At 37.0% G+C, this 22,961-nt stretch overlaps 1 protein-coding gene across 1 annotated transcript in view; it reads right to left on the minus strand.

The window, feature by feature from the left end:
- PRKAR2A (protein kinase cAMP-dependent type II regulatory subunit alpha) overlaps positions 1 to 22,961 on the minus strand; it is a 68,988-nt gene that overhangs the window by 26,960 nt on the left and 19,067 nt on the right. The window contains exon 2 of the mRNA XM_055804530.1: positions 16,739 to 16,774. Within this exon, the coding sequence (XP_055660505.1) occupies positions 16,739 to 16,774 (36 nt within the window). The remainder of the gene's footprint in view (positions 1 to 16,738; positions 16,775 to 22,961) is intronic.

Raw genomic sequence — 22,961 nt, forward strand, 5'->3', positions numbered from 1 at the left:
TCGTTTATCTTAACAGTTACACTGTTACCCAATTTTACAATACTAAACACAAACACCTTTGGCTGCCAAAAGCCTACCGCTCTAGCTCAAGCTTTCTTATTAATTAGTGGACATTTGCAGTTCTTTCATGTCAAAGTGACCTCTGCATTCTAACTAGCTGTACAGACAGTCCGAGAAAGTGAGAGTCAGTCCTGTTTTCATCTAGTTGTGCTCTTACTTTGATAAGGGTGGTCTTACTTCTGAGGCTATACAGTACTTGTGTAATATTTTACAAGGAAACAGAGACGAGCATTTTTCTTTGTACTTTATCCAGCACCCTGACAATACTGAACACTTGGCAGAATGCCCAGAAGCTCACAGCAATGACATCTAACTGCTGAATGGGCTCGGAAAGTATAAATAAAAATAAGCAGATTTAAAAAAAAAAAATCTAGAAGGCCTAGCATTCAGCAGCTTGCAAATAATTTGAAAATGCATACAGGACTATTGACTTTGTCATCATGCTTTCAAAAGGACTATAAAAATGCACAGGTCCAGCATAATTTGCTAGCAAAGATTTGCATTTTTTTCCCCTGCCTAAAAGGTACAGGTCTTTCTTAGCAAGTTAGATTGTAATTCCTTTTTTTCCTGGAGAGGTTGAAGAGACTGGAATACAACACAAGCATCCAATTTATCAAACCACAATGTAAAAACCCAATCATGTAATCATTAGGCACTTAAAGAATAGTTAATTCCCATACAATAAACGCAGTGTCACACTGTCTCTTCTGGTTTGCACCATTTAACAATATAGAAATGGTATATTAACAGTGTACCTACAATACACACATGCTTTTAGTTTAACAGGGTGGTTCACTCACATTTAGGGCAGATACTTTATGAACAATAAACAGCATTTTTCCCCAGCTGGGGGGAAAAAAAAAAAAAAAAAAAAAAGGCATAGCCCAGCACACCGTCCAAAGATGACTATATTATGGGAAGGTTGATGCCTACAAGGCTGCAGAACTTGAACTGATAGGCAAAGATCCACTTAATATGCAATACTAAGGCACTAACAAAGAGAACATTATTAGCATTTCTGTGTGAAAGCTTTCCTCCTCCTTTCATTTTACAGTAAGGATCAAGGTCTATTGTATTGTGAAAGCCTTGGATTTTCTAATAAGGAACATTTTCTTAGAAGAAAGGCTCCTTGGTTTCAACAGTATGGTGAAACTGGAGATAAAAAGTATCTTTATTCTTTACAGCCAGCATATCTTATCAGGAACTAGAGTTCAATTTTTATTATGCACCATACTAAATACTATAAATGCACTTCTGTAAGTTTCTGAAAGTACCTCACATATAAGCACATTGAAGCCCTGTCCCTATAAATTCAGAGATCACTGTACCTTCAGTGTATCATTCTATCATTTAAATACTCAACATTAGGCTGCAAATTAGATTTTGTTCCCACCTCAATTGCAGGGTATATGCTGCTAAGAATATGCTTTGGCACCGAGGAAATTCTCTTCAAGATTTCCTTGGGAAAACAAGTTTAATTACCACGGCACTATGAGCAAAACCTTATCTTTACACACGCAGCAATCACAACAACACAGTTCTCTGCAACCTCAGTATCAAACGGCTTTGGTTGGGATTTGTACATGAAAGTCTCCCCTATTTCATCTTACCCAGTAAGAGGCGAAAACAGCTTCATAAAGCCCAGGAAGGATACAGACTAGACGTAGTGCCCTTCCCTTACATATGGAAATCACTTCTGGAGTGCCCATGAATGGGCACCACGGAAATACAACCAAAATGTGGCAAAAATACTATTTCTTCCCATGTTGTCATGTAGAAAGCCTTCCCAATACACTTTTCATTCTTCAACCTCCTGCTGGGATTTCTTTTCTCATGTAGAAGCAGTAGGGCAGACACTTTGACTGACAGCTCTGACTGACAGGACTTTATTTACTTGCACACAGAGCTGTAACGCTTAGGTTAAAAAAGGGGAGAGAGACAAAAATTATTAATTCCGACCTCCAGCTTAAATTGATATTGTGATATGCTGGAAAGCCCACAGAAAGCATAACAATCAACAGCGTTTTCCAAATATTTTAGAACGTGACTAATGCAAGAAAAGGCAAACAAACACTACATGAACACCATCCTGTGGTTTAAGTCACAATATGTCCAGTTTTTCTTTCCACTGTTTTTAATTGGTAAATTACTCCTGGAAGTCTGCACTGCTGAATGTATTACCCTTGAAGATCTGTGTGTCAGTCTTACCTTCAAAACGTTTCATGTTATCACTACTCCAACAGCATTGCTTCTCTATTCTTTGGACTGAAAAGAACCCCCATAATTACCCTTAAACTCTGCAAATCCCTGTCAGAAGTCTATGGAAGTTAATTTCAGGACTCCTGAAGCTTAGTCATTCACGGGTTACAGTACAGCCAGTCCCAATGAAAAAACATTTGATCTTTCACCATGACAAGAGCCAAAACGTACTTGCCCCACTATTTTATACATGACTGAATTCACATGTTAACTATTTCAGTGTCCCCATAAAACAGGTACCGCAAGGCAAGCTTATTCTCACAAGATTATCCTGAACCAATGTGCTGGTAGCATCTTTTCAGACTCATTGAAACAGCAGTGGGAAGGGATCTCTCTCTGAAGGTCACCCAGTCTGACCTCCCCCCTGAAGGCGAGCTATTTGCAATGCTACAGTACTGGGGCTGACCTGGAAACCTCCCTGGGCGAAGATTGCACATCTCTCTGGCCAACATGTTCCGCTGCTGCACCACCCTCCTGGGGAAGAAATTTTTCTTAATGTACAACCTAAAGCTCAGAAACATCTTGATATAATTTGAAGTGACTTCTGAAATCACACCTTTCTTATGTGAGATTCTCAGCACAGCTCTGCCCTTGAGCAAACGCTAAGCATGAATGCATCAGTGAAAGTTATGTACAAGTGTGACACACACCCCAATTACGTATTCCCAATACTATGGCTATATCAGCATATATCATGCAGACTAAGCTTCCTTCTAAATCTACCCACATAGTTCAAATAGCTTTGGACATAAAAAACGGGTGGGTTTTTTTCAATTTTAAGAAGCTTTAAGATAAAAAGAAATTCAGGCTTTTATCCTAACATCTACATTTAGTCTCTCTTAGCTTCTGCAGCTTCTACAGCTAGTTTAGCTTTCTCCTCATACGGCACACCTCCTTTGGCTTTCAAAAACAGGCACATCTGTTAACACTTCTGAAAGCTCAGAAATGACACAACTCCATCACTGCTTTGTTATGCAGGTGACAGTGTCTGAAAGCAAAGATGCTTCTAGCTGCAGCAATGACATAAGCAGTGGATGGGTGAGTAGGACGCAAGGGGTGAGGAGAGAATGAGAAGCAGCAAGAAAAGTTTGCCTGTACAAACACTACCTTTGTTTATGCAAGTTTTAATTGCTCCCAAGATAATATTGTTCTGCAAAATGTGTGTTTTGTCAAGATCAAAGTCCTTGCACTCTATGCAAATCTGCATAATAGTTCAGCATTTAGCTCCCAAAAGCAAATAAAGCCTTTGTGAGATCACTTACTTTTGGGTTTGGTTTTTTTTTTGCAAAATAGTAGCCAAGAGGCTGGGACCTGAAGACCTTCAAGAGGAAGAAATGAAAATTCCGTGTTTTATGTAAGGTGATGCATTGTTAATATTTCTGTTATTGGAAGAAGTAGCAAAGACAAGCTCTGTCACACTCTGCAATTTTGGATAGCACCTTCTGTACTCTGGAGTGAAATCCTATTCACCAGTCTTTACTTATGAGAGGATGCATCACCTCCAATTGATCCTATGAGACCCATTAACAGAAGTCCACCCAGAGCAGTGCATGCAGAACATTTTTTCCCGTTATTTATTCAGATCAGTAATCTTGTACTACATTTAAGGCGACTATCTTTGCATTTGAATTTGCCAAAGCTTCAAACATTTTGTAAGTCTGTCGCTCAAGGGGCAGATGCATAGCCACTTCTGGGAGCACTATGCCAGCTGGAAAGGCAACCACTTCCAGTGGCTCGTCATTCTCTCTGACAGTGCTTGCTAGAGCAGGCACTTCCAAAACGACGCAGTTGAGATGAACTTGGGAAGCTTAAACAGAGCTTATACATAGGTCTTTGCTGGCACAGCTTAACGTGATTTTCTGCACTTGGAAAACAACTTCAAGTTTCCTCTCCTGTTGTTGGATAGCTCAGAACTTTTTGATTTAGAAATTGCACTTTGTTTCCCAAGTTAAAGATCTCACATCAAAGCAGACAGATTCATACCTCGATTCAGCAAGTGAGAAACAGAACCTGCACCCATTTGCACTACCTGAACAATTTTCACATTTATGACAGAATGAAAAGCAACACTGAAACCTGAAAAACATTTAGACCATCTGCAGGAAAAATCAGCTGTTTCAGCCTTCAATGTACTAATGAGAACTGACTGAAATCAACTGTAAGTTTTTAGTTAAAAATAATGTCATTGCACCAGCCCAAAACTCAGATCTCAGGTCTTTCTCTGGTCCTTCTCTTTTACTTTATGTGACACATGAAAATACCCAGATGCACAAGTACCCACAGCAGTACCACCTCTTGACTTCATTCTTAATTCTCAAGAAGGCATAACAGAGACAGGACTTACAATGACTGGGACTTGAGCAAAAAATACCCCCCTCAAATCTTTGCCAAATACCAATGTAGCATATTCAAACACACAACCACCTGCATGGTCATGTGTGTTAAATCATGTGTAAGATTTTTCAGTTGAGAAGTATTTAAAAATAATTAATTTAGGTGGCAAAGGAAAAGAATGGATTTTCAGTTCTGGAAACGGCTTCAAATTTAATTTGAAGTTAAAAGGAAACTAAAATAAAATCAACTGTTCTTCACAGGCAGAGTTGTTCTGTGTTACACATTAACTACGAAGACACAAAGTCACCCAGCATGGCTGTGCCAAACCAGCTCAGTCCAGCAAAGATTACAGGTTCAGGCGCAGCTCCACACACACTCCCAAAGCTTGCTCAGGCTGGAAAACTGCACAGGTAATTTTGTCGAGGAAAGAAACCTACGACACACTGATAAGCCTGTAAAGGCCTAAAACCCTGTACTGCTTCACCCAGCTCTGCGAAAAGCCAGCGTTGCCTCCCCTTTCTATTGACATACACAGGAACAGGTGAAAACATTCACCTGGCTTACCCAAAGCTTTGCTTATACCCCTCATTCAACTTGAAAATGCCCATCTCTGACATGGGTGTTATCGCTATTTCTCAAGGTCCGCTAATTTATTAAAGTAGTAAAACTGAGGTCACAGGCAGAGCTGGAAAGGATCCACCCTACTCCACAGCTACCCCAAGGCACAATTCTGGATAGATGTTTTTGCCCAGAGGTTGGGGCATTTAAGAGACCTGGACAATGCATTACAGCGCTTGCTATCCTCGCCTTTAGAAACCTTTGACAACCATTCCCTCAGTATGATTACATACATTCCAGCAGCGTTGCCTAAATCGGGCTTCTCCAGCTTGTTTTCTTTCCATCAAGACAGAAATGCAGCAGTTCCAGTGACAATGGCATGTGATAAAACCGTAATGCCAGTGTCACACACTCCTACTTCATACTACATTTCAGTCACGAGTTCAGAACAGACTGCATAATCAATTATAAATGCCACCTTTTATGATAGTGTGGGGTTTTTTTCTTTGCAGGAAATCCAGCTCTACACACAGAGATATCTTTTCTCCCAAGATGTCCAAGTACAGGCAATGTAAAATTATGACAATTTAAAAACGGATTGACAACCATTTCAATATGTACATTTGTTTTATATATTCTTAATGCATTTTTTCAAGTATTTTACTAAATTAATATAGATTAATAAAAATGCGGTTTTAAGTTTATTTAAAAGGCTTTATCATCAGACATAAGACTAAAACAATTCAGAAATGCACTACAGCAGAACGGCCATTAAAATTAAATATTTTTTTCTACTACAGGAAGATTTGCCAAGTATTTAAAATTACATTTCCCTATGGGCAAACTAGAACTTTCATGATGAAAACCCTAGAATAATAAATGGAAAGTAAATAATCACAGTCTCTTTTAGATTTATATCTTCTCGTACATATAATGAAAGCATTATGTGCAAACAATAAAATCTAGTTGAAGCAGTAAAGACAAACTTAAAGCATTTTTAACTTACAATACAATGCATTCCTACTTCGTTATTATTTCTAGGTAGGCTTTGTTCAGGATTTGGGTTTCTGTTTTGTTTTAACTCCTGCAACATACAGCACAGAGTCTGAAAACCACCCCAAGGGAACTGGCAGGCCATCCCACCCATCGCAGGGGCATGTAGCAATAGGCAAGTAGCAGACCAAAGGCTCCTCAACTCAGCATGCCTGAGAACCCGCTGCTGGGATCTATTATGGAAAAACATTTCCTGTCAAAGAAAGAGGCAAGTTAGGGGGGAGAAGGCATCCTACTGAACTGCAAGGAAAATTCAGAAGACAATCCTCGGCCTGTATATCTTCATTTAAATCCTCCTCCTATGCAGGAGCAATTAAAAAAAAAAACCTTGCACCAATGCAGGGCTGAGGACAGAACTCTCTTCAGCTTCTCTCCTACTGCTTTGATACAACCAGATGAACATGAAATTTGCCTTTCTTCCCTTTTTAATTAAACCCACAGCTGTTTATAATTGTATTTGATTTATGTAGTCACCTGTTTCATTATATAGAAGCACAACTTTTACTTAATCCTTTTATGTATGAGTTATGCAAAGTGCTTTAGATTATCCTTCCATTTTATGAGCTCACAAGTGGTTAAAGGGTCTTATCTTCCCACCTCACAGAAGCCAGGTGCTAGAGAATAATATAGTCATGAGGCTACTTTGTTTCACAGAATAAAACACCGGCAAAAATACACATTTGTGCATACATTCCAATAATACTAGGTAATTCTTAGACTGAAATTTTTGATAATTTGCAATGCTATAATTCACAGCGGACTTATCATGAAAGCACTCTGTAGATAAAATATAGCACTCTGCAAATAGTATCTCTCTTGTACAGCTGGAGAAGCCAACATACAAGTCAGTCACAACTAGGGCTCCTGCACTTGTAGCTTCCATGTCTCTATTCATAACAGTAGAGCCCAGGATCCCATCAGACACTAGTGTGCTCTGGACCTTGCAGTAAAAGGTGAGTCTGCATGAAAAATAAACACAACAACAAGATTTCCATCATGCTGGAGCACTAATTAAAAATAAGAAAGCTTTCCATGTGGCAGATCAAAGGAGTTCGCAGCCCTGACAAGGTAACAACCAAACCCAAAATACTGCCCTTTCAACCTGAAACAGTAATTTACAGTTTGCTACTTCTGTTTCCAACTCCCTTTACGACACTTAAACAAAAGTCTTAAAATGGCAACAGGGTATTTTAGATTTAGATATTATTCTTCCCTGTGGTGCAGCCTGAGAAACTCAAATGAAGCAAGCTTTATTCTTGCAAGTTAAGAAACCAGAAGACTGAAATGAATAAACATGCTGCTGACCTTGTTCAAGGCTTCTAAGAGAGCCTTACCGATGAGATAGTCATCCATAAAAAAGGTCTCCTGGAAAACATGATGCTACTACTATTTCAGAGCACCCAGATTCACAATTGCAGAAGCAAGCCTTCTGCTTTAATGATCTTCTGTTTTAGCCCATCACACAAATCTTGCCACATTTTAAATGGGTACGTAAGCAAGGCAGATAAAACCAGAAATGAAGCACCAATAATGTTTATGTGCCTGATAAACGCAGTGAAACTTTATCTTGGTTTAAAACAGGATGAAGAATGTTCATTTTACATTCAGTTTACATCAAAACACCACAAGTTTCATGAAGCGCCTCAAATATATACCTTTAAAAAAAATCTTACAGGCTTTTAGTTGCAAACAGTAGATAGAGAGAAGCCAGCTGAGGAATAAAACAGAAAAAGTGTTTTTCCAGTCTAGAAATAAGAAATTATCTTTCAGATTCCAGACCAATGCATTTTTGGTTTTCACACTTGCAATTTTAATATGTGAATGCTAATCCTGCAGTAAGGCACGTAATATTTTAAAAGAACCACCAGCATCTTGGGAAAAATGCACTGAAGCAGTTCTGTGTTAAAGCAGAGCAGGTATTTAGCAATTATGTTACACACATCTTTCTGACATCTGTCGTGACAGAGAATTGAAGGATGTCAAAGTCTTAGAAGGCATTTCTGAAATTAATGGTCCAACAACTCAGATATGATTTTTAAAGATTTCTACAGAATGTCCAAGAAGATTAAAAATCACATTACCCACCCCCCAATGGAACAAGTAATACCTATTTACCTGTAGTGACAAGGAACAATACAGAACTAGCATGGCTTTGACACAAAAGGATTGTGTGCAGAGCAATGATGAGCCAGCCCCCAGGTCCCTGTGCTTTGAAAGGACCGCATGCTGCCCTGACATGCAGGCAAAGCCAGGGAAATGGAAACAGACTGTCAAATTCCTTGAAGGAAAACCCAGCAGCTAACTACCCCCATGTCTGTGCAGCTACTGAGCAACTCAGATGCCCTGATGATTGCTATTATGGGGGAAGGTGTAACTATTTGACTTGATGGAACTCATCTTCAGGATGAGTCAACTCTTAACTTCAGTGGCTCATTGAACAAATGGATTTCATTTAGAGGAAATACACATTTGGAAGAAATACACTAATATCAGCCAGAACGTCATCAGTTAGAACTTGTGTGCTTTATTTCTAACCACTTCGTTCTGTGTTTCTCACAGAAGGTTAGTGGGTTTACAAAGATCAGACTTGTTCCTATCCCAAATTTTGGAGACATGGGAAAAACACACATTCAGACATGCTAATCCAAATCAGTTAAGTGCTCCAGGCAGCCTAGTACCCACGCACAAGCCATGTCCCAAACTCAAGCCCTGATTTAAGTCTCTCTAAATGAGAGCACTATAAAAGTGCTCACAGCAACTCCCAGCTGAGTTTGCTTTAAAGCCATTATATTCCCTGTAGCTAGTTTTTAAGCATGCTGATTAAAGCTTTGCATTATTTGGAGTACACAGTGTCTCATGAAGGTGTTCTGGTGTTAAAAATGACAGTAAAGTTTCTGAAAATACATGGGATATCCTGTCATATTTAAATCAAGTATGTTTAAACTTTTCTGTTCTACATTAACTATCCAATCAATTTCATATTTAATCTGAAGTTACAGCAACCTAAACTTGCCCTGAGTTTATTAACCAGTATAAGAGCATAACATCTAAGACTTTTTCTAAAATTTTATATTAAAGAAGGGAGAAAGTGCTGCCTTATGTAGTCACAAGAAAAATGAAAAGCACATTTAGCTCCCGAGGTCACTCCACAGATATAGATATATATACACACACACATATCACAGCACCATTTTTTGCACTAAGTAAAAAACTGCCTCTTTAGCCTGTATCATGACATGCATTGAGATTTCCTCTAGTGTATTTGCTTTCAGTTTCTTGTGCACAGCAAACCATGCAGTAATATTTTCATTTGGGCTTTAATTCACATGTCAAAAAACAGCTGGGGTTCACAACAAAAGGGGGAAAAAAAGGCAATTCTCCTCTTTTCCATCTCACCTTAAAAAAAGAAAATTAAATTCCAACCCATCAAAAACTGACAGAATGACATTTTATTTTAAAAAAATCATCTGAAGGCTGATATTGTCAAAAGTGTTTATTTATCTAAAGATATGGCCTAGCATTTACATAGGCTTTTAAAAGAGATTTAATGTAAAAGAATTAATGAAAAGTAATCACCTGCACCTTCTGCCACCTGAATACTTCTGAAAAATCGGTCCTTACTGCATTAATTGCATAATAAATATGCATAGCTGTACCTTATTCTCCCTATTAATAAGGACTAATTTAAGTTAAAATATTTGACTCCAGATGAACAATTACTAATCATTATGTATCACTGTAAGTATGAACAATTGTTTAGAAAGAATAAATAATATTTAAAAAAAAAGAGGAAAACTGGATGAATTCTACTCTACTGTAGCACTTCTTACTTACACTTACACTTGCACTGAGTAGACTGGATCAGATTTCATCTGACCAGGTATTGCAGTGACTTAACTTTTAGACAAAGATGTTTGAGTGTTTTATTTCTTTATATCATAAAAACATCTAGCAAAATTACAAGCAGAAGTATTCACCATAGTGTGAAATCCAAGTAATTGTGAAGTCTCAACTGTTAATTTCCAAAAATAAGCTTTTCGTTATTCACTGAATGCCAATTACATGCCAAGAATTTATAAATAAGTCCCAATATTGCAAACAGAGAAAACAAGCTTTATTTTTTTAACGAATAATGATTCAGGCACTTTCCTACAGGAGGACACCCACACAATTTATCACCACTTTCATTTGTCATCCCACACACTTGGCTTTTGCTCATATCAACATTTTTCAAAATGAATTATTTTCACTCTAGTTATGATAACAGTTTTGCAACCCTTAGGGCTAGCAAAAAAATTATAGAAGCTGCCATTCGTAAAAATGTGAATTTTTTAACTCAAAAGTCTCTTACAATTTATCATCTGCCTGAAAACCTTTCAGCAGAAGTTATTATGCCATCAAGTTTTGTAAGATGGTGAATAATCAATACAGAAACTCATTAAGTAGCTGCAAGAGAAGAAACCAGATCATGATTTTCAAGCCATCCTCTGATAATCAGATAGTCTGGTAGGTAGAAAGCAAAAAGAACGGCATGGAGAATGTCACTCAGTCTTCCCCCCCTTGATGATTTGAACTGATGAGATTTTATCACTGAAGTAGTAGATAGTATTCTGCAAGAGAAAATACTCAAAACAAGCTCCCAAAGTAAGTCTTGCTTCTTGCTTTTTTGCTACTATTCAGATATTGTAATTTAACATGATCACAAAATGGTATTTTTGTAAATACTAACATGCTGCGTGGCAGCAACATAAAAGCTTTCTTAGAAAATTATTTTTTTATAACTGTAATTTTGAAAAGCTAACAGCTACTAAAACGATTTTACCATGTGTAATATCATATCCTGACATCTCAACTTGCCATGTTGTGAAGAAAATGCTGCATCTCACTAGAAAGCCCAGAGAGATATTGGATTTTAACCACACATCTACTTTATGATATGACTGCTCATCTTTGGTAGGAGCCAGAAGAATGAAGAGTTCAAGGCAAAGAGTCCCCCACTGTCAAAAAGTAGAACCAGTGAGTTTGAAGAACCAATGGTCATACAGGCCTCTTAAGGAAGTTTATCTTATGAGGAAAGAAAAAGCCAGAAACTGTCAAGGAACACCGATTTACACATTCAAATACAAAATTCTATACCTACACCCTCTAAAGATAGCATGTTAAAGTGTTACATGAAGATGAAAGAAAAAAACCCCCACCAAACCACACTGTCATATCAGATTGCTAGAGAAATGAGAAACATCAACAATACCAATTCCAAACCCAATATTAATGTTCACTATAGATGGGAAAACAGGATTCAGTAACATTCAAACAAAATTATCCTCTACAGATATACAAAAAACAAAAAACCATTTATTCAGCAATCGTATCTTAGGAGAGGACTTCACACCCAATTCCAGGGACAGCAGATTTGATCGTTGTCACCAAGTCCCTGCTGAAAGCTGCCCGACCAAAGGGACTAACTGAAGCAACTCTTGTTCATTTGATTACTTTTTATACTAAAGTGAAACTAGTCACAAATCCTGAATCATGTTTCTTTGCTGGTATAAAAATATTAGGGAAATAACTACCATATATTGCTTCCCTAGATTAAATAATTCAATTATTCTGCTTATATAGTTGAATGTGAAAACTAATCTCATTCCAATCCCACAGAGGCCAAAAGAAGATTAAAGAGGGAGTACAGGCATATGCAAGAGAGAAAATTACACCAGCTCACTCAGATAAACAGAAATAATAGGAGAAAACGGATGAAAACATTCTGTCACACATGTATGGTATGGGTGTCACATTTTGCCAGATTTTTTTTCTATCCCATGAAGAAGTCAGCAAGTCTGCTGGAGAGTGGGTGTTCTGTGGAATGAATCAAAGGTGTCTAGAAATGGCAATACAGAAATCTAGCAAAAAACTTTACTTTTCTGAAACATGCTAAAACTAAAACAGGAGAAACTATGCTCAAGTGAGACTGTAGTAGGCGTCACACACTTCGTTCCAAAACCACAATTAACTTTCATTCATATATTGCCAGGAGCAGAATTCTCTTCAGTGTTATGTATCAGTTGTTAGAGTGGGACAAATATCAATGCTGACTTCCCTCTAGTTTTGAAATAGCTTTGATATTATTCCTTGTGATTTCTCCCACCTGCCTGCACCCTTTAGTCACTAACCAAGGGCTGAGATTCTGGCATTCTCTGCAGTCTCTTTCACTACAGAAAAGGAAGTGACTAACAAAAAGCTTGTCAGGAGCCCCGTGCCTGGAGGAAGATCAAGAAATGTAATCAAGCAAGTATGAATTTCAGCACAGTCCAGCTCTTGGGAGGAAGGAATCTGTATGGTTTTCAGGCCATCCAAACCAAGCCTGGGCAGACCAAGGCAGTCAGCAAGCCATGTAACATGAGTTATCTAGCAGAAGGCTCAGACATTGCCAATTCACTTAAAGCAGCAGCAAGGAGACTGTTTCACTGGGTAATTAGCACTGAAATTGCCCATGGCATCACAGTCTGTGGCATCCTATAGCTAAGGAGATTTTAAACTTAGTGGGTTGGGTTTGATTTTTTTTTTCTTTTTAGTTTCTATATAAGGATAGCTTATGATTTTGCAAACAGAGCATTATTTTAATCAAGTTAGCCACCAGCTTATATACAAATTAGAACTTACTGACACAATGCTTGGGGTTTGTGCACATGCCGTGGAACCTCAACATTTTACATCGCCAGACATGCTACACACAATCTACTCATTAGATAAATTTCTAGGGGAACATCAAGCTCTCATTTCTCTTTCTCCCTCCTAGCATTTCCTGGAAAAGGCTCTTTCTGTTAATGAGAACACTACTCCGCCACTCTGCACATCTATAAATAATTCCATGAACATGATTAGACAAGTCCCCCTTCTCCAGGATGACCCTGCTGCACAGTCAATGGAGTTTCTCACTCTCCCACCCACGGACTCCTGCTTTGCTGGCTGAATCTGTGACCAGCACACAAAGCCATGCTTCTCTGGTCAAAAAGCAAATGGGATTCCTGCAGAGCCTTCATAGCTGTCAAACTGTTGGGAAGAGCTTAATGGCAAGCAAGCAAGCGAACATTATCCCTGCGCCTCAGGGAACACATCAACCTAGGAGATGAGCAAGTAGCAAATGTTGCAGAAATGGGGAGCAAAAGTGAGCAGATTGAATCCCCACATTCTCAGTACTGCAGGGTGAGAAAGAAGTAGCATGTGAGAATGTGCTACTATCACTTATGGGATATGAAAGCAGTATCATCACTTTTGGTCAATGATTTGAGAAATGCAGAAATAAAATTCATTCTTATTTTTGCCAAAAAAATCTAAACAACATAATGTACAGGGTCAGCTTGACCTTTCTAATAGATTACCATTTGTCAAGCTGTTTCCTTAAATTCAAATTTCTTGAGGTATTTTACTGAGGTACTGCATAAGCTAGAAGTAAACTAATTTGCTCAGAGTTTTCAAAAAGTGCAAAAATAAACTTCCTTAGCACTTCCTTCCCTTTGTCAGAAAACTTATATTTTGACTAAGTCTTAAAAGACAGCTAAATATTTAGAATCATTAAAGTAATGTTTGCCAGTACAGTTAAAAGTCACAGGTTTAGATGTTTCATAACTAAACACCTAAATGAAAATCCACTAATCATTACAACAGGGTTTTTTCTATGGGTTTATGCATCCTTGGAATTTGCATTACTGCACCAAGGGAATCATCACCAGCCTGTTATCTTTAGGCAGCTAATCATAACTGACCAGGAGTAAACGCTCCAAATTTAATACTGAGAACATTAATAAAGCAATTTAAAAGATATTCTGTAACTGCTCTGGTAAGAGGGTCATGAACAACTGTTAGTCACCAAGAACATATATCTAGTTGAATTGTCTACCAGAACAATTATTAGCCTGTCCTAAACTGTATGTATAATGCAGACAATTACTTTATCATCTTTTCCTTTAATTAGAATTATATTTTCCCTAACTTCCATTCTTGACCTACTGAACAATGAAAGCAACACAATAATTCCCTAGACAGCCAAATGCTTAGAAAAAAAGCTCTCGCTCAAATTTTAAGTCTTTTCTTCAGCATGTCCAATGTCAGTTTTTAAAATCTTCTCGTATTTTGTTCTTCTAGAATACTGTAAATCTACAATTTTGTGCATGTAAATCTTGATACCAGCAAACATTTTAGCTCTGCTCTTTACTCCTCTTATAAGCATACGCTGCACTGGAAACACAACAATAGCTGGTAGGACTGACAAGGCTCCACACGGACTAGCAGAAAGTTCTTCCGAATAGAAGGTCAGAAAACAAAACACTAAATGCAATTAAAAAAAATAATAATTGTGTGAGCTTTTCTTCTCCATGGTTTGTTCTGCTTTACTTAATTAGTTAGAAATAGATACATTTAGATACTATGCTGAGTAATCCATAATGCAATGTTGATTCTTTATTTGTTGGTTTATACAGAAAAAGAAGTCTTATAAAAATTACAGAATGAAAAGATTCTTAAAGCCTAACATGTCTAACAAGGAAATCACATCAAATTCAGAGCACCAAAACCAACAAATCTGTCATTCACTTTATGCACAGGATTATAAAATGTGGTTGCCTATGACAGTAGGGGGCCGAGTTTAATGACTTAGGAGAACCCTGCCAGACTTGTTCCTATTTGGGTAATTTCTTGACAGACACAGCAGGTATGGAGTGCAAAAAAATCCCCAAAACCCAACAAACCAACAAACCACTCCCCACCCACCCCAAAACAGGTTTCTGTACTTTTCCTGACAAGAGGAGTAAAATGGGGTCTCCTTGTACATGCATGGATGCTGTCTGCATCTCTTTTGCATTTTAACAAAGCCCACTCTGATCATCACCTGTACAGTGTACAGAAAGTGGAGATTATTTTTTTATTATTATTCTGAAAAGTATTTAACACAGTAGTAAAATGCAGGTATTTATTAATGTTTGCCTCCGTGAGAAGAATTCTAACATGTACTCTGAATTATTCTAGCTCTTCTTGGAGCATCAGAGTTACTAAGCATCAAAACAGTCCTCCTTAGTCTAATTGCATAAATTAACAATTCAGTTTTACATTTGCTGTTTAGTTGTTCACATTAACCTTTAGACCCTTCACTGAAGGAATCTGCTTTTTAACTAAGAGTAGCTCAGCACTGTGAGAGCACCAATATTACATTTCAGTACTGAAGATTCAAAAAGATTACAATATCCTCTGATTAAGGCTCAACTTTTTAACTTCAGGAATAAATTAGCCTTCATTTAAATTTAAATCTGAGAAGGATTCACTTCTCATTTGTAAGATTTTACTTCATCAGCAGGTTCCAGGATGGATTAGTTTAATTAGGGAAATGAAAATGTCTTGGGACTCTCCAGATTAAGATACTCTACCATGTATGACTTCCAATATTTACTATCAGAGTATCAAACTCCATTCAAGATACCGTTTTGTCTTGCCTTAATTCCTCCTGTAATACACCAAAACTACCAGCACTGTCAATTTAAGAGTTATGAAGTTACCCTTATACTCACAATTACGTATATGTAGTGGCATAAATACAGTCATACCCTTGATCATACCCAAGCAACTGTATGGGTAAAAGGACATTTTGTATATAAAGTCAAACATGTATTTATCTCATTTATATGCCATATATATAATTATCAACAATGCCCCACCATAGTCATCATACCAAAGAACATGTCAGATTATATACACAAGCTAAAAACTGTAGACTTGAACTGAAAGCTAGAAAGAAAATACTGAACATTGGCATTTTTCAAATCAGAACCGTAATGACTTTCTAGAACAGCTAATGTTAGTTAAGTGAAGCAAGAAAGCGACATGTAAAGCAATCTGCACCTCGAATGAGAAAAATACTGTAGTATCTTCTCATTCTCACATGAAATTTTGTTCACACGACAGCATTCAAAAACAACTTTAAAAAGAATTTGTTTGGAATAACAGCTACTCATTAAAGCATTTCATATTGATTAAGATAGAAAAGAAACAAAAAACTTGTTCTCCAGAACAAGTGAATAGACACAACTTTAAATATCACTTGCACAAGCAAGGGGCTAAAACAAGACAAGAGGGGACCCCCCTCCCCCCATATTTCTGTAGTCTAACGTGAGATTAAATTCCTAGCAAGATGGAAGATTCGTTCCACAGAAAGAAGCTGCCACTTTTTCAATTCACTGCAAAGCAAGCCTTTGCCATAACTATGTTGCACAGAAGTTCTAGGAAGTTTTTCTGGATAGAATCACGACTACTGCTGAAGTTACTTCAGTAGTCTGTGGTCACCCACAGAATTTTCTAAACTACTCTATGTTTCCCATTGGTTTCTACAGTGATGAAGAGAAAGGTCATTTTTAATGTAATTCCTTTAGTCAAATACACATTTCAAAATCTTTTTCAGAAACATTAAATTATTGAAAGAAAATCTTACCTGATACTCTTCTGTTGTATCGGTTAACAACCGGAGCTGCAAAATAAACAAATCAAAGTTACAAATGTTATTTATTATTACAAATTCAAAGTCTTGAATAATCATGATATATTTTTACTACACAAATCCCATACAAATCTCCTTTAAAAAAGCTTCAATATAAACCTTTCATCCACTTACCTGCCAGCCAATAAGTGTTTATTCAAAGTTAAAACTTGATATTCTAGAAGGCCATTATATGCTATGATGGAGGGTAAGCAGGTTTTGGTTTGGTTTTTGGTTGGTTTTTTTTTTTTTACTCCATTCTGAAAAATATATACCTCTGCAGAGGTTACCCAACCTTAACCTATCATTAATTCCAAGCCCACTTTACTTAGAATTATAACAAAACATTTAAGCACTAAGTTAGCTTATTTAACATGGGTCAAAAGCTGATGCGACTTTAGACCCTGTATTCTATACTGTTACAAAACACAAGCCATGTAACTGCTCAGGCAGTGCTCCAGTCATCTATCCTTGACCAAAGCTCTCTTCCATGAGGACACACATTTAAATAGAAAATTTCTGAGACAGAGGATCTATTGTTTCATTGCTTCTTTGTTCACGCTGTTCAGTATACAAGGTATTTAATCTTTATCTCTAATTTAGAATTAAATTCGTGACTTTCACTACGCTCACACATTTCAACATTGTCAACTTCAGTAAACAGTATTCTTTCCCCCTTTCACTGTAACCAAGTTACTGACTTTGTGAGTTGCTTGTCTCAAGATAAAAAACAATCAACTTATAAAACTTCACCCAGAACAAAACCAAAACACCATGCTCCATCACTAAAAAATTTTATTCCAAATACTTCATGCTTTCCCATTCCTCTTCCCCTCCGATAACTGTATTTTTCCTGATACGAGCAACCTTTCCATTCCATTCTTTACATGTTTAAGAATTAGATGAGTCTTTACACCACACCAAAACACTTGCACCACAGAGCCAGATTTATTAAATACATGCTACCAAAATCTTAATGATTCCATCGTTTCTTAGAAGTTAGAAACTCTTGAGTATCTCAACACCACCAGAATACCAAGAATGATGCCTTCTTGGCAAATACATGAGAACTGAGCTTCTTTTGAGCATTTACAACCACCCTGTGTCTATATTAAAACACATAGCTGAAAATAATACCAGAAAAAACAAGATCAAAATTATTTTATATTCTTTTGTAATGATAAAGGAAATCAGAAGAAAGAAGAGGTTGGGGGGAAAATAATCATTAACTCCACAGAATTTTCAGCCAGATCTATCAACAAGGAGACAATGCTTATCTTAACAAGAAGGTAAGGATTAAAAGCAAGATTATTTTGAATTTTACAACTTAGATTGAGACAAACTTCTATAACATGGCATAATCTTATAAAAGTAAATTGATACATTGCTTCATAAATCAAGCTTGAAGAAATTTAAAAATTGAATGATAAATCTGAGAATTCAAGAAACTTTGTTTTCAAACCTTTAAGTAATTTTTTACAGCAGCAACCCTTCCTGCAGGCAAGGGCAACATACACTTCACTTGTCAAAGGACACCACGGATGCAAGAAGTTGTATCACCTTAAGGAGAGACAGGCATTTGGAACAGAGATCCATTCAGGTTTATTAAAAAAACTCATGCAACTTCCCAAAAACTTAAGACATTCATATATTTTGCCCTGTTCTTAATTTTTCCATGTGGGCCTGCCTGTGGCCCCCAGCGGCAACAGAACACTGCTCTAGACATTAACTTGCCCTGCAACATTCATTCTATCTCTGGTTTACTGAGCTAGTTTAACTGAGTAATTATTCAAAGTTGGCAAGCAAATTTGGACCTTAAGAAACAGGAAAACTCATCTGGAGACACAGCCAAATAACTACCAGTTCTACGATACTAAAGAACAAGAGAACCAAACCAAATCAGTTCAGTTCCCACTACAAAGTGATCTATAACAAGAGAAATACTAAATTCAAAACAATTCGATAAGTCTGCAGTAAAAGCACCTCATCTAAATCATAACAATTTCAATTAACTGTTCCATTAGTCTCATATATGGATTTAGACACTTTTAATCAACACTTAGTAAGCAAAGACATTATTTTGGACGCTGTCTTGCTCATACAGACTTTCTGTTCCACCTTTTAACTACTACATCCATTTCTCACTCATTTAAGAACATCTTTGAACAGAACTAATACATTACAGAAAACTATGACGTGCTTTGGGAACCACGGGAAAATAATCCACTTTTCAAAGACTATGGCTTCTTCTAGAATCTTGATTATTTTATTCCATAGCAAGGTTCAGTGTCATCAAATCAGCGTCAATGAGAAAAAAAATAACCTTTTAAGGACAGTTAAGAGAGCACTATTATTCTGCCTCCACAAAGCTTTTAAGATTAAAATGATAGTTTGCTTTTCTTACATCAGTGACAGTTTTAGCACGTATAAAATTTCAGGTTCATTTTTGTATATTGTCAGAAGATGATTATTTTTATGCTAGAGAGATAAAATATGACATGTTCTACTAGAGAAAACAAGAATTTTCTTTTGTTCTGCCTTACCAATTAAAGGCTCTCTTTGTTTCTGACTATTTTCAGTATTGCACAGACAATATCACCACTCCTGTGACATCCTTGTGTTTTGTCATTAGAAGTATATGGCGAAAAGCCTGGCATCAAGGACTGCCAAGAGAGCAACTCCTTAACATCCCACACACACCTAGATTAGTTTGTGGACAGATTCCAAAAAATTAAATAGGGCAGAAGGGAATAATACATTTACAGTTAACCCAGCCCACTTCCTGGACTGAACACTAAAGGGCATCTAATTAAAAGCAACTAATACGAACCTCTTACACCAGCATTGCCATTAGAGCACACCTCTGCCTATAGTGTTAACAAGAACACACTGATTCCAGCACACCAAGCTGGTACTACTCAGTAGGCCTGATATCTTCAACAATAAATTGTTGCTTTGGAACAGGAAACAACCTTATTTTTTTGTACCTACATTTAGAATTCCCCTCCCGCATAAATGCCTGAGGCCAGTTATACATCAATTGCAGAAACTATAACAAGATTAAAAGATTTTGCTGCGAGATGATTGCACTGCAAACTCTCCATTATGTCAAAACCTCAGGTGCAATAATATTCAAGTTCAAAATGTCAAAGGGACCTTTGGCACAGTCCCTGCTTTTACTTGGCTCACGGGAGCCAAGACCCAGTAATTGGGTAAACACAACACTGCTGTAAATTAAACCATTGTACCAGCAGAGACCAAAACAGCCCAGTTTCCTCCCTGGCAGCCAAATGCAAGTGACACCGGCAGTGGAAAGGCAGATCAAGTTGTGCATTCCACAGTTTTGCCAGAACTGACTCAGGACAGCAATCCTATTCCACTGTTCAAGAAAAATCAGAAATGTCTGCTGAACATGTTGCTGTCTTCCATACTGTCCTGAGGCACAGACTGAATGAAGCACTACACAGGAACACTTAATAGCTTCAGATTGAAAAAGATTACAGGTTTCTGGTTGTAAGGATGCTTTTTTATTTACAACTGCAGTTGCTAGAACCAGTCAATTCTCTAGGTTAAATCAAATACTTATTTAATAAAGTAGTTATCAACTTCATGTCAGTATCACTCAACCTCACTCATTGTTCTCCTTCTCTTGCACCAGGGAAAAAGAAAAGAAAAAAAAAAAAAAGAAAAAAATCCCCAAAGAATTAGTGGGCATTCATTCATGTATACATACACACACACACATATATATATATGAATGCCACATATATCATAAACACTCAAAGAAGAAACAATGCTATAAAGCTGCTCAACTTCCCAATTTCAAAATCATTTTATACTACCTTCAATCAGCTAATTCTGCAGTTATTAGTTACATACATATTTGCTAATAAAAGACTGCATAACCCTTCTTCCTCAAAGTAATTGTGTCATTCAATTTATTTAGTAAGATTTTAATAATTTACATAAATAAATCAACATTGTACATTCTGTTAGTTAAATTCACAAATGCACCTTGTATCAAACAGCACTACTGTCATGCAGTTATACTACCACTTGTTAGTGGCACCATTCCATTTAGTTTTCTCACTTGAAAAATTAGGGATATAAATTTCAGAAACAAAGACCAGTATGGTATAATGCTGGGAACCACTAACTTCAAATACAGATTTTTATTATCATTACTATTATTTAAATACCTTCCAAAAGTGACAAAACAGTAATTTCTCCTATATTCTTCAGTTTGCTTTGGCATTGAGATTTTCTTTGAAGCATCTGATGCTGGATCTTAGCTCACCATGCTTAACTTACAAGGGAGTTCTGACTATGGTGTTAAGACTCAGCCCCATAGGTGAAAAAGTATATAAAAAGGACACATATTACCTTTTCCCCCTGCTGCTTTCAAAACCAAGCAAACAAAGTATTTAAGCTAAACAAGGTACAGTAAAATCATTCTCCAACTTTACAAATCAGATCTAAAAGAATGTTTTTCCTACAGTGCACAGGACTCCTCTTTTTGTGAGTGTACTGAAAAGTGACTGGTAAAAAACACCAGCAAGATTTTTAAAGTTATACTACCAGCATAATGGTGTAAGTTATCTCTTTATACTACTCATAAGCATTGTACAGTTACAGAAGATGCTAAAGCTTGAAATGAACAGAAAAATTGCAACAATCATTCTCCCAGCTATTGCTATGCTTTTCTTACATGTACCAAGAACATTACATTCTTACAGAAAGGATAAATAAAACTCATAAGATCAGTTCAGGGTCACAGGAAAAACACTCAGGGACAAATGAAGCACTGGCATTCCAGGCATGACGTTAGAGTACTAAATGTTACTACTCTGTACTGGATACCTTGAAAACCATTTTTCTTCCTCCACAAGCACTTCACTTTTTACTAAGACCCATGAACACTTCCCAACTAAAACTGGGGTAATAAAAAACCCCACATGCTGGTTGTTTCTGACACTGGATACAATTATAGCAGCAGACTAAGTTAAATTATTGTGCGCACAAAAATTTAACACAGATCTTCCGTGTAATGCTAATCAACAATTTTTGAAGGTTTCCTAATGAAAGGTGGAGCAAAGTTTATAGTAGGTTGCATAAATTCAAAGAGCATAGCCATAAAATACCACCTTTATTAAAATAAAATTAGCAGAAATCAGTGATTTCCAGAATACTTTCCCATTGAATCACAGCACAAAAATCATCCTATGTGAACAGTGACAAAAAGACAAACAGAATGTAAACTGTTCTTATTTAACAAGTCAATTATGATTATCCAAACAACACATGAGTTGACACTATAAACCATTAAAGCTGAAATACCAGAAGCAGAGCGGAGTATCAGTCTGAGGCGTGACTGTCTCTATGGAATGTTACATCAAGTTACGATAAGGAAGTGCTAGACTACAGCTGTCAAACTGTTTCTCTGCACACCAAGATGTTAATGGACTTGCATGAATATAAGCCATCACAATTGTGAGAAAATGTAAAGATAAAAGTACCAACTTTATAGAATTTCTAGCAATTAAGTAATGCTACAGAAGAAACAAGACTTTCATCATCAGATATGCAGTACTTGAATAAACAAACATCTGAATTTGTTTTTCAGCAAATAATTACATAATGGGGTTCTCTGCGACTGTCAGTAATACAATAGCTATGTATCCATAATTTCCTCCAGGATGCCCCTGCTGGACAATGGCATATTCCTTACCCTTTCTACATCTCTGCTTGATAAGGTAGGGAGCATGAGTGGGGCTACAAATTACTACAATTTTTTCAGAGGCAGATCTGGAACCTAACAGTCCATAATACATCACATCTCTTTCAGAAAACAAAACAGACAGAAATGGGCAGGAGTTTTACAGGTACACATATTTATTTATGGGGTTTTTTTCCTTCTGTTCCCCCACACCCCCAGAAGAGGATGGAAACTCAGAACCTCATGAGAGACAGGCAGGAGAGATTCTGATGGTGTCAACTGAAGCATGCCAGATATTTGGAGAAAGACAAAAGGTCAGGGAACACTAGGGAGGAAGCGAGTTTTTCAGAGGACGAACAGAGGGAACATGGAACTTTTTTTAAAAACAAAAGGCAAAAAATGGAAACCATGGTCCAGGATTGTTTGTGTATGGTACGCACACTTTTCTGTAAGCGACTTTTA

The sequence above is a fragment of the Falco peregrinus genome, chromosome 5, assembly GCF_023634155.1.
Source record: "Falco peregrinus isolate bFalPer1 chromosome 5, bFalPer1.pri, whole genome shotgun sequence".
In the NCBI taxonomy this organism is placed as follows: domain Eukaryota; kingdom Metazoa; phylum Chordata; class Aves; order Falconiformes; family Falconidae; genus Falco; species Falco peregrinus.